This window comes from Aspergillus heteromorphus (assembly GCF_003184545.1).
Source record: "Aspergillus heteromorphus CBS 117.55 chromosome Unknown BO70scaffold_16, whole genome shotgun sequence".
Classification (NCBI taxonomy): domain Eukaryota; kingdom Fungi; phylum Ascomycota; class Eurotiomycetes; order Eurotiales; family Aspergillaceae; genus Aspergillus; species Aspergillus heteromorphus.
Genome location: NW_020290421.1, coordinates 581,380 through 595,383, shown reverse-complemented (window position 1 = coordinate 595,383; position 14,004 = coordinate 581,380). Strand labels below are relative to the sequence as shown.

Here is a 14,004-nt window from a genome sequence, read left to right as displayed (position 1 = left end):
TCGTTGCATTACTCTGTTCGTGTTGACCGATGAGATATTGTCAGCAACATAGTTTCCTGGGTAGTTCACCCTCCAATTCGACGTGATAGCATCATTTATGGATCAGGGCGCAACACCCCGACGGACGTGCCTTGGATGATTTAAGTTCCGAGATAAGCCTGCAAAATATCCACCGGATAATTGATGTGAGCCCATTCAACTTGGATCAGTCAACAATCCCAGATCCTGGCTGAATCGGACCACCTCCGGACCCCCACACATCCCACTCGGACTTCCCTGCGAACCACTCCCTCCATAAATTGCGTCACATCACTCAACAAAACAACAAAACACAAACTCATTGGAACCATAACGCCAGAAATGTCTAAATCGGCCATTGGTTTTGTTGGTCTGGGAGCCATGGGCTTCGGCATGGCCACCCACCTTGTCAGCGAAGGATACCCCGTCCACGGCTACGACGTCTTCCCGGCCTCGGTGCAGCGCTTCCAAGCAGCGGGGGGCATCCCCGCCTCGTCACTGCGCGAATCCGCAGAGGGCAAGCATTTCTACGTGTGCATGGTTGCTTCCGCGCCCCAAGCACAGACCGTGTTGTTTGGAGATGAGGGCATTGTTCAATGTACATCGATCGATCCGATCACTACCAATGGCTCTGCGGTTCTTAGCTAACCGGTTCGTTCGTTCCATAGATCTCCCCCAAAACGCGACCCTCCTCCTCTGCTCCACTGTCTCGGCCTCCTACGCCCAGTCTGTTGCCGAAGAACTCGTCGCCCGCGGCCGACCGGATATCCACTTCGTCGATGCTCCTGTCTCGGGTGGTGCGAAACGCGCTGCCGATGGTACCCTCTCCATCATGGCGGGTGGAGCCGACGCCTCGCTTCAGATCGCCCGCGATCTGTTGCAGGCGATGTCTGCGCCCAGCAAGCTGTACCTTGTGCCTGGGGGAGTCGGGGCCGGGAGTAATATGAAGATGGTGCATCAGGTGCTGGCGGCTATTCACATCCTGGGGGCTAGTGAGGCGATGGGGCTCGCAGCGCAGCTGGGACTCGATGCGCGGATTACAGCAGACCGCATCAAGGACTCTGAGGCGTGGACGTGGATGCATGAGAATCGCTTTCCCCGGATGTTGGAGGAGGAATGGAATCCCGGGGCGAGTGCGTTGACGATTATCTTGAAGGATGCGGTACGTTACTTACTGGCACTGGTCACCTCTTCATTCATTGCTGTGTACTGACTGTCAGCAGGGGATCATCACAACTTCCGCCCGTCAAAGTCACTTCCCGACTCCGCTCTGCGCTACAGCAGAACAGATCTACCTCTCCGCTCTCCTGCAGGGCTACGGCCCCAAGGACGACTCCGCCATGGTCCGCCAGTACTACCCCACCCCGATCAAGGATGTAACCCCTGCTTCTTTGGCAAACGAAGACCCTGAGGCGGCCACACAGCTCGTGCTCGATCTCATGCAGGGCGTGAACCTGGTCGCGGCCGCAGAGGCCATCGCGTTTGCGCGGTCTCTGGGCGTCGACATGGCGCAGTTCTTCGAATTGGTCAGCGATGCTGCGGGCGGTAGCAAGATCTTTGTAACGCGCGGGTTGGAGATGATTGAGGGTAGGATTGGGGCGGAGACACTGTCGGGGACACAGACTGTAGATGAGGTGGTGAGTCGGTTAGAGAGGGTCGTGCAGAAGGCCCGGGATTTGCATTGCCCCGTACATCTCGGAAATGCGGCACTGGGCGTATTGTTGATGGCTAAGGGGAAAGGGCATGGAGGAGAGGGAAGTGCCAGTGTGATTCAGGTTTATCCGTAGTTATCTATTGTTTTTGCCGTGTGTATCCGAGTCGACAAGGCTGCCTGCCGATGATCTCATATCGGAGCAAGTCCGGCCTCGGATCTATACGCGATTATAAAATAGACCACTTATCTACCTACCTCCTACCTACCTAGCCACCAACCAACCAACATCACACATAGTACTCTCACTCTCAATCTCACACACTCTCACTGATACCCACCCACCACTCTCACGCCTCTTCCAGCCAATCCCACCATCTTCCCCCCCCCCCCCTCAAAATGACCCTCTCAACGAACCGGGCCATCCCCCTCCTCAACCACGCGCACGCCCACAAATACGGCGTACCCGCAATGTGCTGCTACAACGTGGAAGGAATCCTCGCGACGGTCCGAGCGGCCGAATCGCAACGCTCACCGGCCATGATCCTGCTCTTCCCGTGGGCAATCCAATACGCGAACGGCATCCTGGTGCACGCGGCGGCCGAAGCCGCCCTGAACGCCTCCGTCCCGATAACCGTGCACCTGGACCACGCCCAAACGCCCGACATCGTCCGACAAGCGGCCAACATAACGCCCGGCTTCGACAGCATCATGATCGACATGTCGCACTACGAAAAAGCCACCAACCTATCCCTGACGCGCGAGCTCGTCGCCTACTGCAACGAGCGGGGCATCGCGACGGAAGCCGAGCCGGGACGGATCGAGGGCGGGGAAGACGGCGTGGCGGATACGGCGGACCTCGAGGGCCTGCTGACGACCCCGGAGGAGAGCGAGGAGTTTGTCGCCACGGGGATTGATTGGTTGGCGCCCGCTTTTGGGAACGTGCATGGGAGCTATGGGCCCAGGGGCATTCGGTTGGAGTATGATCGGTTGAGGGCTGTGAGGGATCGGGTCGGCGATCGGGTCAGGTTGGTGCTGCATGGGGCGGATCCGTTCGATGAGGAGATTTTTAAGGCGTGTATTGAGGCCGGGGTGAGTAAGGTCAATATTAATAAGGTGTTGAATGGTGAGTGGGTAAGGGTTTTGGGGGACGGGGTGGCTCGGGGTTGGGGCGTGACGAGGTTGATTGAGGAGGCGACGGATAAGATGCAGGCCGCGGTGGAGAGGTGTATGGTTATGTTGGGGTCCAGTGGGAGGGCGGATTGAGCTGGGAGGTCGTGGGGATGGATTCTGTGGTCGGTGGTGGGGGTGGTTGTTCTTTCTGTCCTGTCCGTGATATCAGTTGGTTGGGATTGCGAGTGCATGTGAGAAGCCTGAGAGAACAGAACAAGGGGTTCGGTGTCAGCCTAGGTAGAATAAGACTGGGGCGGCAATATTCTTCCAGGTCGGATACAATCGTTGGTGGCCTGCTAAGAAAACTTCTAAACGTTACTGGTTTAGCTCAAACATATATATATACCCAATAGATTGGCTGATTAAACCACCATGGCTATAGATCACATTCACAATTTACACCTATTGAAACATCCGACATAAAGACCTCGGAACGGAGGGAATAAAGCTCGAGACACGAAACAACCAGAAACAAGGGAAGAGGAAGGGGAAGAGAAGAAGGAAGGAATCACAACACATCATGCAAAGAGAAAGCAGTTCTTTTCTTTATCTCGTGTCATCTCTAGTGAGAAGCCATCATCTTCTTGATCTCCGCAATCGCCCGCGCGGGGTTCAGCCCCTTGGGGCAGGTCCGCGAGCAGTTGAGAATCGTGTGGCAGCGGTACACGCTCATGCTGTTGTCCAGGGCGGCCTTACGCTCGGCCGTCTTCTCGTCACGGGAATCGGCCAACCAACGGTAGGACTGGAGCAGGATGGCGGGGCCCAGGTACTCCTCGCTGTTCCACCAGTACGAGGGGCAGGAGGTCGAGCAGCACGCGCACAGAATGCACTCGTACAGACCGTCCAGCTTCTTGCGCTCCTCGGGGCTCTGGCGGTACTCAAGACCCTGTAGATGGTGTCGTCAGCGACCGGTATCGCGCCGCAGGGGGTGGGGGGATACTCACGTCCTCGGTCTTGGTTTCACGCTGGAGGTAAGGCTTGATCGACTTGTATTGCTTGTAGAAGTAGGTCAAATCGGGGACCAGGTCCTTGACGACGTAGGTGTGAGGGAGCGGGTAGATGCGAGACTCCTTGGCGGTATCCGTGGGGATGCGGCCTATATATGTGGTCAGCGCCACCGAACACCACGACCTCATCAAGGCATCCAGGACAACGTACACAGGCAAGCCAGGGTGTTGACACCGTCAATGTTCATCGCACAACTGCCGCAGATACCCTCACGGCAACTTCTCCGGAAGGTCAGGGTGGGGTCCATCTCGTTCTTGATGCGGATCAGCGCATCCAGCATCATGGGACCGGTCTTGTTCAGATCCAGCGTGTAGGACTGCATCTTGGGCTTCTCGGTGGGCTGATCGGGGTTCCAGCGGTAGACCTGGAAGGTCTTGATCTTGGGCGTCTCGGAGGGGTTGGGTTCCTGCACGTTCAAAAGTCTTAGACTCGGGGGTTGGACTTCCTGCTCGCGTGGCCGGATGCGCTCACCTGAGACACGGCATCGACGGTCGCATAGGAGCGAGCGAAGACAGCCGGGCGAAACAGCGGCTTCGAGGAAGCGAACAAGCGCGAAGTCGTACGGAGGGCGGCCATGGTGGGCGGGCGAGAGGAAGATCGATTTGAGATCGAGGGGGGCGAGAGGTCAGACGATTGGCGAAAAATGGGATAGGCGCACGACAAAGGAGTCAATGGGACGAAGGAGCGTCGACAATGGCGGAGAGAGGGGAGAGAGGTCCAAGGACAAGCAGCCAGCCAGCGGCAACGACGAGACGCAGACCAAGAGAGGCACGAGGAAACGAAGTCGATCGGTTCTGGCGATGTTTTGTCGCCTTTGGCAGCTCAAGGTAACCTCGGGTCTGGCGGCCGGCAAACGGCTGACTCAGCGCCCGCGGGCCAATCACGTAAAGGCTAATTGCAAGCGTCGGGGATACACGGCAAGGCGCTGGACTGAATATAATTCCACTCGACACCACCCCCGGGGGAGGAGAGGCGATGAAGGGGTCTGAAATGTGATTGTTGTGTGTGGAGGAGTGAGGAGACCACTCCATCTACGGGGTACAGACCCCCCGCGACCTTCTCTTCCCCATTACATCAGCGCACCCCAGAATGCCCGGCCAACAGGGAGTGTCCCAAAGGGGAAATGGAGCCGAATGCATTTGCCGTTCCGATGGTCATGTGGTCGGGGAGGCTCTCAGGCGACAAGGCATAAATGTCAGGCATGAATGTTCAGGCAGTCAGGCAGTAAGGCAGTCAGGCGGTCAGGCAAGAATAAATAAGGCATTAAGGCATAAACTCCTTTCAGGCACTCAGGCATGAATGTCCAGGCACCCAGGCAGTCGACTTGTTCGCCGTCCCGCGCGCATCGAGCGATGGGGAATTTAATCTCGGACTTAATCCATCCTCCTTCCTTCGCGCGTGACGGTGGGAATATGCATAACCCGCGTCTTATCACATTGCAGTAGCCTGCTCGGTGGCGCAGAACAATGCCGGCCGCAGGATGAGGATGACGAATCTCGAATCTATAACTATTGCTCCCGCATGTGTCTTGGGGAAGCCATTCCCGACCTGGTGTTTGTTTTCTGGCCCTCGTCACTCACCCCCCTTCGGGACTTGGCAACTAACTAACTACTGACCAACCCAGCTTCACTCTTGAGAACCTCGGCGGGCGATTCACCACTTTCCTTGATTCATTTGTCTTCAGAGGGACTTAGGTCAAGGAATCTCGTCGTTTGCTGTGATTTCGATGACAAGACTGGAGCCAGGCCCGTACCGTAGCCCCGGTCGTCTCCGGTGCTTCCGAGAAACCCCCTCCGAACAAACAAACCCCCGGGCATTATCACCAAACGCAACTGTCCTTGTCATTTCTCTTCGTCGTAACCTTCCCACATCGACTCTCGACACTAATCCACACGGACTTGACCTGCCAGAACAAGAACCAGCCAATGTCGAAGATGCAGGCAGTACTCGCACGCGGAGGCTACAGAGATAGATACACACCATTACAAGGAAGTCCTACACTACCTACCAGCAGTTTCGGCCGACTTTCTGATTCTGGTTAAGAGCCATCGATGCAGAGGAGCAACAATCTGACCCCTCGACCGCCTGTCACCAAGCGTCCCGATAGCCCTGGTCTAGCTCGATAATAAGATGGATCTCGTGGCACCGTGCGGTAGCTCATTGGAGTCTAGACACCTGTGACAGGCCATTCCATGGATGGGGTTAATATAACGTCCTCCCCATGTATTCTGATTAGGTGCCCTGATTCGGGCGGAATAAGCTCCTTCCACGGCTTCCAAGACTTCAAGCTTAATGAGCCAAGCCCCCGGATACGGGAGTTTAAAGGGGATGTCTCAGTTGCGGTATGCTGCAGATGTGTCAAGGACAGGGGTCAACGTCAGTTCATATCTCCCTAGTGATGGATTGTTACATGCTTGGGAGTATGGCTGACGACTTGGGTTCCTACGGACTCCGAGGTCTTCTTCCCTTGCCACGGCCACCGCCCGACCAGACTTGACCAGAGCATCAGTCCACCAGACCATATCTAAATCGGGACAGCTAATCTCGTGTTCTGCTTCTGAGAGCTGTAGCCTGCTGAGGGGTGGGCTGGGTGGGCTTTCTGATATCGCCGAGGGAGACCCACTGTGGGTCAGCTGTCCAGCGTTCCTGAAGCCTTGCCGAAAATGCAGGTTTTTCACGGCCTTCACCAAAGGACCGGCTTCGATGTGGTCAACTAATAATAGAGGCGGGGGGGTTATTTGGAGCCGTTGATAAACGAAACGGAAAAAGTATTAGTAAAGGAAATACAGAACTCGCCAGGGGGGGGCAACGAACTGCAACTGGAACCGTGATGCCATACCCCTTCCCCCTCTTGTTCTTCAACATCGCTGAATAGCCCTAACTGTCGAGCACGTCCAGACTTCGTCCCATCATCGCCTCTTCTAACCATCTTTTGGTCGAATTCGGAATTTTCATGGCTATCATTGCCACAAGAAAACAGCCAAGACGGAGGAATTTCTTCTTTACGGAATTTACATCCAGTATCCACCAGCCGGAGTGGATGGACTACTTTAGACTACCGAGACTAATTGCGCCGGCGTGCATCATGAAACGCCGTAAATCCCCTCCAATCGCTCCACAGTCCACTTATGGCTTAAAATCATCAATGGCAGTGGAGCATCGGGCTCATGGGCAAACGGGTTCTGAAGAGGGCCATCGCCGGGCACCACGACCATGAGCAACCATGTGGCTACTCCCCCCTCCCCTTCCTTCCCATCTGGGTCGCAAACAATATCCATCCATGGGCCAATCCGGTGGATGCCCCAAATGTAAACTCCTCGGCCAGTACCGAAATTAGCGCCGGTGGACTAACTGAGAGGAATCAACGGCTTTGCTCTAACTAATCATGGATGTCCTGGGCGTTTCACACCGATGACCCGTCCAATTTCATCTAGCTTATGGGCCTGAGCCATCTAAGCCAGAGGGGGAGCTCTATCAGAGCTTTGTCATGACGCTGTTGACCTGCCGATTGGCATTCTTGCTATATAAACCCCAGGCCCATCGGGTCGGATCCTGTCTTCTCCATCAAACCACTCTCTTTTTTCTTTTTTCCTATCCTCTATCTTTACCCTAGTCTTTCTTTTCCCACAGCTGGTCTAACACTTCATTATGAAGTACTCTACTGTCTTGGGCGCTGCTGCCGCCCTTTTCGCCGGTTCCGCCGCTGCTGTCGGCGTTACTGGCTCTGCTGAGGGTTTCGCCGAGGGCGTGACCGGTGGTGGTGATGCCACCCCCGTCTACCCCGACACCCTCGATGAGCTGGTCTCCTACCTAGGTGACGACGAGGCCCGTGTCATCATCCTGACCAAGACCTTCGACTTCACTGACAGCGAGGGTACCACCACCGGCACTGGTTGCGCTCCTTGGGGTACCGCCGCCGCCTGCCAGGTCGCCATCGACCAGGACGACTGGTGTGAGAACTACGAGCCCGATGCGCCCTCCGTGTCCGTTGAATAGTACGTTTTGACCCCTCACCAGCTTGATATATGGCCCATCTGACCATCGCAGCTACAACGCTGGTATTCTCGGTATCACTGTTACCTCCAACAAGTCCCTCGTCGGTGAGGGCTCCGAGGGTATCATCAAGGGTCGTGGTCTCCGTATCGTCAGCGGTGCCGAGAACATTATCATCCAGTATGCAATGCTCCATCCTATCCAAGAAGTCCCTTTCTAACAACCCCAGGAACATTGCCGTGACCGACATCAACGCCAAGTACGTCTGGGGTGGTGATGCCATCACTCTTGACGAGTGTGACCTCGTCTGGATTGACCACGTTACCGTACGCATTTATCCCATCCATTCGCCAAACGACTACAGCTAACAATACATCCAGACCGCCCGCATTGGTCGTCAGCACATCGTCCTCGGTACCAGCGCCGACAACCGTGTCTCCCTCACCAACAACTACATCGACGGTGTCAGCGAGTACTCCGCCACCTGCGACGGCTACCACTACTGGGCCATCTACCTTGACGGTGATGCCGACCTGGTCACCATGAAGGGCAACTACATCTACCACACCTCCGGCCGTTCCCCCAAGGTCCAGGACAACACTCTCCTCCACGCTGTATGTCCCCCTCCTTCATCCCCTTCCCCTCCAATCCACCGCATCGCTAACCCCCCAACCCCACAGGTCAACAACTACTGGTACGACATTGACGGCCACGCTTTCGAGATCGGTGAGGGTGCCTACGTCCTCGCCGAGGGCAACGTCTTCCAGAACGTCGACACCGTCCTTGAGACCTACGAGGGTGAGGCTTTCACCGTCCCCTCCGCCACCTCCGGTGAGGTCTGCGCCGCCTACCTCGGCCGTGACTGTGTCATCAACGGCTTCGGCTCCTCCGGCACCTTCGACGAGGACAACACCTCCTTCCTCTCCGACTTCGAGGGCAAGAACATTGCCTCCGCCTCCGCCTACACCTCCGTTGCCGCCAGCGTTGTCGCCAACGCCGGTCAGGGTAACCTGTAAATCATGAGCTCATTGATTGTCTCGTGATTCGGTGCGGGGATGTCTTTGTTGTGTGTCTCCGGCCTCTATCTAGGCCGTGGCACTGGATGAAAGAGGTTGATTTTTTAATCCTTTCGTGTAATTATTCTTGGGGTGTTAATATGACCTCGCTATCTATACTACTACTACTACTACTACTACTACTACTATTGTTGGTTGGGTTTCAATCGATGTTGAATGACAACGATTGTCCTGGTATTTTTTTTTCTTTCTATTTTTCTAGGCTTCATAGATTTTTTTGATATGTGGAGGGAAGTTACACGAGGAAAAGAGCCGTAGGAGTTGTGTGTTGGTTGGTGATGGTGATCGGCTAGGAAAGACCGCATGCAGTCACTGGCAGACTGGCTGGCGGGAACCTCAGGCACCGCTGACACGACCCACGTTGCATTTTGAGCGGGTTTACACCCATCGTCTTCCGTTTCCGCCCATCACTTCTCCGTTCCCAGCTCCCAAATGCCCTCTACTTGTTCTCTGCGCAGATGAAGGGAAGAACGATCTCTCCCAGCCCATGCAGATCAGCCAGTCTACAGTCTAGTTATGGTCTACAAAGCGATAAGCAGGTGATAAGATAAGATGGTGATAATGATGATCATTGCTGTATTGACTTGCGATCTTCACTACTGATCGTCGCGATCATCATCTTCCTTCTCCGCCATGACTAGCTAATTAACAATGATCAGCCCGGGCCCAAACAAGGTCGCCTCCGCCACAGCATTGACATCCGCAAACGGCCCCTCACTGCCCGTCACTGCCGCGATCGTCAGTCCGTTCAGCAGATTGTCATCGTACGGAAACAGTGCCTTTGCGACCACCACTCCCTCCTCCTTGTCAACCTCGAACAGCCCCAACGGCTCTGTGATCGGCACGTTCAACTGATTGACATACGTCAACCACAACTTTCCATCCGCCAGACTCTGCGCTTCCTCTTTGCTCACACTAAACGAAACCAGAATCTCCTGCGTCTTCGCCTCGGGAGGCGTCACAATGTTCAGCGCCGGGAACGTCTTCAAGTTGATCAACTCGATATTCGGGCATGTTCCCGGAATAACAAAGCTCTGGATCGCTGTGAACGCGAAGTTGACGTCGCTGGTTGTCAAGGTGGGCGACTCGCTGGGGATCTTGTCCTGCAAGAGACGGAACCAGCCCTGCTGCTCGCCTTCGTTGCCAATTGTCGCGGCGATGATACGCGTCAGATCAACGTCGTTGGCGGCGGCGAAGCGCACGATCACGTCTTGTAGGGTGCCCAGGACGACGTCGGTGAAGGTTGCGGCGAGCGCGATAGCCTCATCAAAGGTGGACACGGGGAAGGTATAGTTGCACGGTTCGATGGGGACTTGGTTGAAATGCTTCAGGCCGGTGTTTGCAGTGAGGGCGTGGACTTCCTCTTGCTGGAGAGGGGGCAAGTGGGTTAGGTTAGTCTAGGAACGGCATCGGGAAGGGGGAAGGAATGTGGGGCATACGGCGAGGATCGCAGTGAGGACTTGGATGGTGAAGTCTCGATCAGCATCGTTGGCGATGAAGTAGCCTTCGACGTTGGTGGTAATGTTAAGGAGGAGCTGGTTGAAGAAGGCAACTTCGAAGAGCTCGTTGAAGGCGATCAGCTGCAGGTTTGTGATGCCATTCTGACTGATTGTCGCGGGGAGAGGAGAATTGGGGGGAGTGCCGTGAGCATTGAGCGAGATCTGCTGCAGCTGGCTGTCATCCGGATTGGGCATGCCATCGGGCAGGGGGGGGACGTCGCGGGCCCGGAGACCTGGTGCTGCGAGCGCAGAGGGCAGGAGAAAGAGTGCAAGGGAAATTGGGAACTTCATCGTGGAGATACAGTATAGGATATGGGATGCAGGTGAGAGCTAAGGATACGTGAAGAGGATGTCGATGTCGACTGACTGGGGTCTAGGAGAGATAGACCGGGGTCAAACGGCCAGGGTCTCTATATATAGCTGCCTTTGTTACACGAATTCGGAGCAAATGTGCAGCTGCGACTTCCTCTTCCGGGACGTCACGGTTGCTTCCTCGGCGGATGGCTGCATTTCTCCATTTCCGGTCGATCTTTCTGAGTGACGTGCTGTCAATATCACGTTGTTCCTGTCTCGGGGTTGTGCCCTCTCGAAGCCATCAAGCCATCATGATGACCAAGCAAGCATGGACATCTCAAGCATACTCAATACTATCGACACTCCTCCGGCATCGAATCCTAAGGTGTAGGCTACCAGCTATAGTACCAGCCATGATCACCCCTTTATTGAGTCAACAAGTTGTCATCGGTTATGATGTATATCTGAGATAGTGTCGTCCCCGGAGGTGCAAACCCATTCCTTCAGCATCCTTCTGTTTTCTACTGGAGATCTTTCCATCCTTACGAATAAGCTTCTTTGCTTCACGCTCCTTCTGCAAAACAAACAAATCCACTCTCCTTCAAACCCACCTTGGAAACTTCCTCCATAATGGGCAAAGTCTCCTTCTCCAAGTTGTTCGAGGTCATCCTGCCAAAGACCACCACGGACAACGGTACCTCCCCAGAGAGGGTGCACTTCGCCCCCGAGCCGAAACATGATCCTTCCCCTGAGGACAACTCCTTCGGCAGCAAGTTGGTACGGGTGCCAACTCCCCATCCGAAAAAGTCCGACAACACGGGCCATAAAAGACAGTGGGACTTGATCTGAAATGTGCGTTTTATCTTTTTCATCTGGCGCTGGTCTGCATTTCTGGTCTTGCATGGATTTTGAGGGCTTCGGGCGTGTATTTTGTCGATGCGGCTTGATGGGTTGATTTGTTTGTTGATTGGCCGTATGTTTGGAAGCAAGCATAACAGGGTTGCTTGATGCGATACCTTTGCTATGATAGAAAAATTTGAAAGAATCGTATTCAACTGTTTCTTTGAAATCAATGGCTCTCCTGTAATTTGTCAGGTGATGGGTGCCTGAGACTCCCGCCCAAACCGGGTAACACATCATCCTCTACCTCGGCCTCTACGCTCTCATCTCATCTTGATGTCTTTCCAAGTTTGCCCTTCTGCCCTTTCTCCACGATGAAGACAGCATCCATAATAGGATATTCATTTTTGCTCAAACTACCCACAGAACATGGCATTCTCCCTGTCCTACCTCACAAACAGTGATGTAACGCCCCCGAGAGCAGCAGCCCCCATCAACACGCGCCACAAGATCTGGAGCCCATCGACAAGCATCCTCCTTAGCTGCTCCTCCACATCACCAGGTGTCGCTGCGTCATCTGCGTGCATGCCGTGGTTTATCCTCTCCTCTCTCACTTCCCCAAAGACTCGATTCAGCAGGATGGCCCCGCTCAACGGAACCGCGATGCACATGCCCCACGCGCACAGAATGGAATATACCAGGATATGGGAAGGAGAAGAGCCCCGATTCCTGCGTCTGGGAGGCGATGGTTGGATCTCTTTAGGGGCGTTGTGCAGGCATCGGTGGTATCCTGAGGCAAGCAAGGCGTGACTGATCCCTGTGCCGAGGAAGATGAAGACCCATACTTGCGGCGGGGTGTGAGAGTCCAGGATGATAAAGAAGACTGTGCTGAGTGTGCTACACATCCAGCCAGCGCGTATGGTCCACGGTGAGAGCCGAGGGCTTCGCAGCAGTCGTACCCTTTCTGTCAGGACCAGGAGCATGAGTGCCGGACTGGCGATGGTTAACAGGCTGAGTCCTGTGAGGGCTGGTGGGAGGGTTTTGATTAAGATCAGGTACAGACAGCAGTTCAGGAGATGGCAGGAGAGCTGGCACGGTTAGTGGTGGTCTCTATGGCTGTGGGCTCGTTGGCTTACCAGAAACCCGTGCAGCAGACCCCCCGTGTACAACATCAGCCTTGGGATGCTGTATAGTACTGCCGAGGAGAATATCGACCGGTTAGCCCGCATGCACTCATACAGCAGAAGCGCAACCATTGCCACACCCCCTGCGCAGAGAAGGACCAGTATGTGCCAGTTGCTCCAGCCATACAACGTCCCTCCCCAGCTGGTGCCGATGAGGAGGCAGCCCATTCCCATGAAAGTCAACACGGCTGCCAGCCAGTTCAAGTCATGCAGCTTGCATTTTGGTATGCGTCTGTACCCTCGCAAGTCCACCGCGAAGGGTATCACCAGTAGACTCAGCGCACAGAACACGAAGCTGGCATAAAAAAGCCATGTCGAATGGTCAACGAGCACTCCTCCAAAGACGAGGCCCAGCATGGCTCCGATTATCCACGTCTGTGCGACGTACCCGAAGAAGCGAATCTTGTGCACTCCTGGGATGATTCCATCTATCATCTCCAGCGAAACCGCTCTGACCCCTCCACACCCCATGCCTTGCACGAACCGACCGGCAACCAGACAAGAAAGATTCATGGAGCCGCTGCATACGCCCGTCCCCACGGTGGCGAGCACCGCAGCACCAAGGACAATAGGACCGACTCCGAAAAGCGCAGCCAGCATGGCAAAAAAGGGCTGGCTGGCCGCACTCGCCAGGAGATACGATGCTTCGATCCATAGCGCGCCTCCAAGAGGCTGTTTGATCGTGATCGACAGGTGCTACGCAACTCGGTTATCAGTGGCCATATGGGAGCTTCAACAGACATACTGGCACGAGTGGCAAGACTACAGTTGCATTGAATGCATCCATCGCCATCAGAAGAGAGACACAGACCAAGACCAGCCATTCTCGGACGCCAGGTTTCCATTCCGCTACCACTGAATCTGCGTCATAGTCTTGGCCCGTGATCTCGACCAGGTGTTGAGTGTCTTTGAGGCCATCCTCTGCATGGCTGATGTCGATGAATTCCGTCCCCATGGGAAAGTCAAGGACTCGGGCGGCGGTGGAAGCTGCTGAGACAGGGTGCATGGCACGTGGAGGGATACCCCAGTCAAATACAAGGACTTAGCTATCGTGTCTATCTTGCAAGGGCACCTGCATCGTCCAGACATCAAATGGTAGATTCCAAACGCAAGGGGCAGCAGGGCACAGACCGCGTGGTGAAGGCCCTCTTCGTCTCTTCGTGGGGGGGTGCAAACTCTTATCCTGGAGTTACCCTTCGACGTCCGGTTACTGGGCAGCTGGACAATTGGCTCTGGCAGGTATGATATTGAGCTTTTGTGATTGGCTA

The 14,004-nt window shown here is 55.0% G+C and overlaps 6 protein-coding genes across 6 annotated transcripts; 3 read left to right on the top strand and 3 right to left on the bottom strand.

The window, feature by feature from the left end:
• Positions 1-190: 190 nt before the first annotated feature.
• On the top strand, positions 191-1,915 carry BO70DRAFT_363070 (6-phosphogluconate dehydrogenase C-terminal domain-like protein). Its single transcript, XM_025543476.1, has 2 exons — positions 191-1,180; positions 1,242-1,915. Exons 1-2 carry the CDS (start codon positions 644-646, stop codon positions 1,803-1,805), a joined length of 1,101 nt encoding a protein of 366 aa, XP_025398532.1. The 5' UTR covers positions 191-643; the 3' UTR covers positions 1,806-1,915.
• A 136-nt stretch (positions 1,916-2,051) lies between these two features.
• Positions 2,052-3,197, top strand: BO70DRAFT_363068 (class II fructose-bisphosphate aldolase). Its single transcript, XM_025543475.1, has one exon. It carries the CDS (start codon positions 2,069-2,071, stop codon positions 2,933-2,935), a length of 867 nt encoding a protein of 288 aa, XP_025398531.1. The 5' UTR covers positions 2,052-2,068; the 3' UTR covers positions 2,936-3,197.
• A 1-nt stretch (position 3,198) lies between these two features.
• On the bottom strand, positions 3,199-4,839 carry sdh2 (succinate dehydrogenase iron-sulfur protein subunit SDH2). The gene is made up of 4 exons (XM_025545416.1): positions 4,322-4,839; positions 4,001-4,256; positions 3,787-3,938; positions 3,199-3,728 (listed from the first exon to the last, which is right to left on the bottom strand). The coding sequence occupies exons 1-4, from the start codon at positions 4,424-4,426 to the stop codon at positions 3,405-3,407; spliced, it is 837 nt and encodes a 278-aa protein (XP_025398530.1). The 5' UTR covers positions 4,427-4,839; the 3' UTR covers positions 3,199-3,404.
• Positions 4,840-7,283: 2,444 nt separating this feature from the next.
• Positions 7,284-9,021, top strand: BO70DRAFT_58707 (polysaccharide lyase family 1 protein). Its single transcript, XM_025548562.1, has 5 exons — positions 7,284-7,845; positions 7,898-8,023; positions 8,073-8,169; positions 8,224-8,457; positions 8,524-9,021. The coding sequence occupies exons 1-5, from the start codon at positions 7,499-7,501 to the stop codon at positions 8,857-8,859; spliced, it is 1,140 nt and encodes a 379-aa protein (XP_025398529.1). The 5' UTR covers positions 7,284-7,498; the 3' UTR covers positions 8,860-9,021.
• A 341-nt stretch (positions 9,022-9,362) lies between these two features.
• On the bottom strand, positions 9,363-10,664 carry BO70DRAFT_316876 (putative sexual development protein (LsdA)). Its single transcript, XM_025540362.1, has 2 exons — positions 10,359-10,664; positions 9,363-10,286 (listed from the first exon to the last, which is right to left on the bottom strand). Exons 1-2 carry the CDS (start codon positions 10,611-10,613, stop codon positions 9,561-9,563), a joined length of 981 nt encoding a protein of 326 aa, XP_025398528.1. The 5' UTR covers positions 10,614-10,664; the 3' UTR covers positions 9,363-9,560.
• Positions 10,665-11,890: 1,226 nt separating this feature from the next.
• Positions 11,891-13,691, bottom strand: BO70DRAFT_407906 (MFS transporter; the record flags this gene model as incomplete). Its single annotated transcript, XM_025547191.1, has 3 exons — positions 11,891-12,640; positions 12,689-13,432; positions 13,482-13,691. The coding sequence occupies 3 exons, from the start codon at positions 13,689-13,691 to the stop codon at positions 11,999-12,001; spliced, it is 1,596 nt and encodes a 531-aa protein (XP_025398527.1). The 3' UTR covers positions 11,891-11,998.
• Positions 13,692-14,004: the final 313 nt, after the last annotated feature.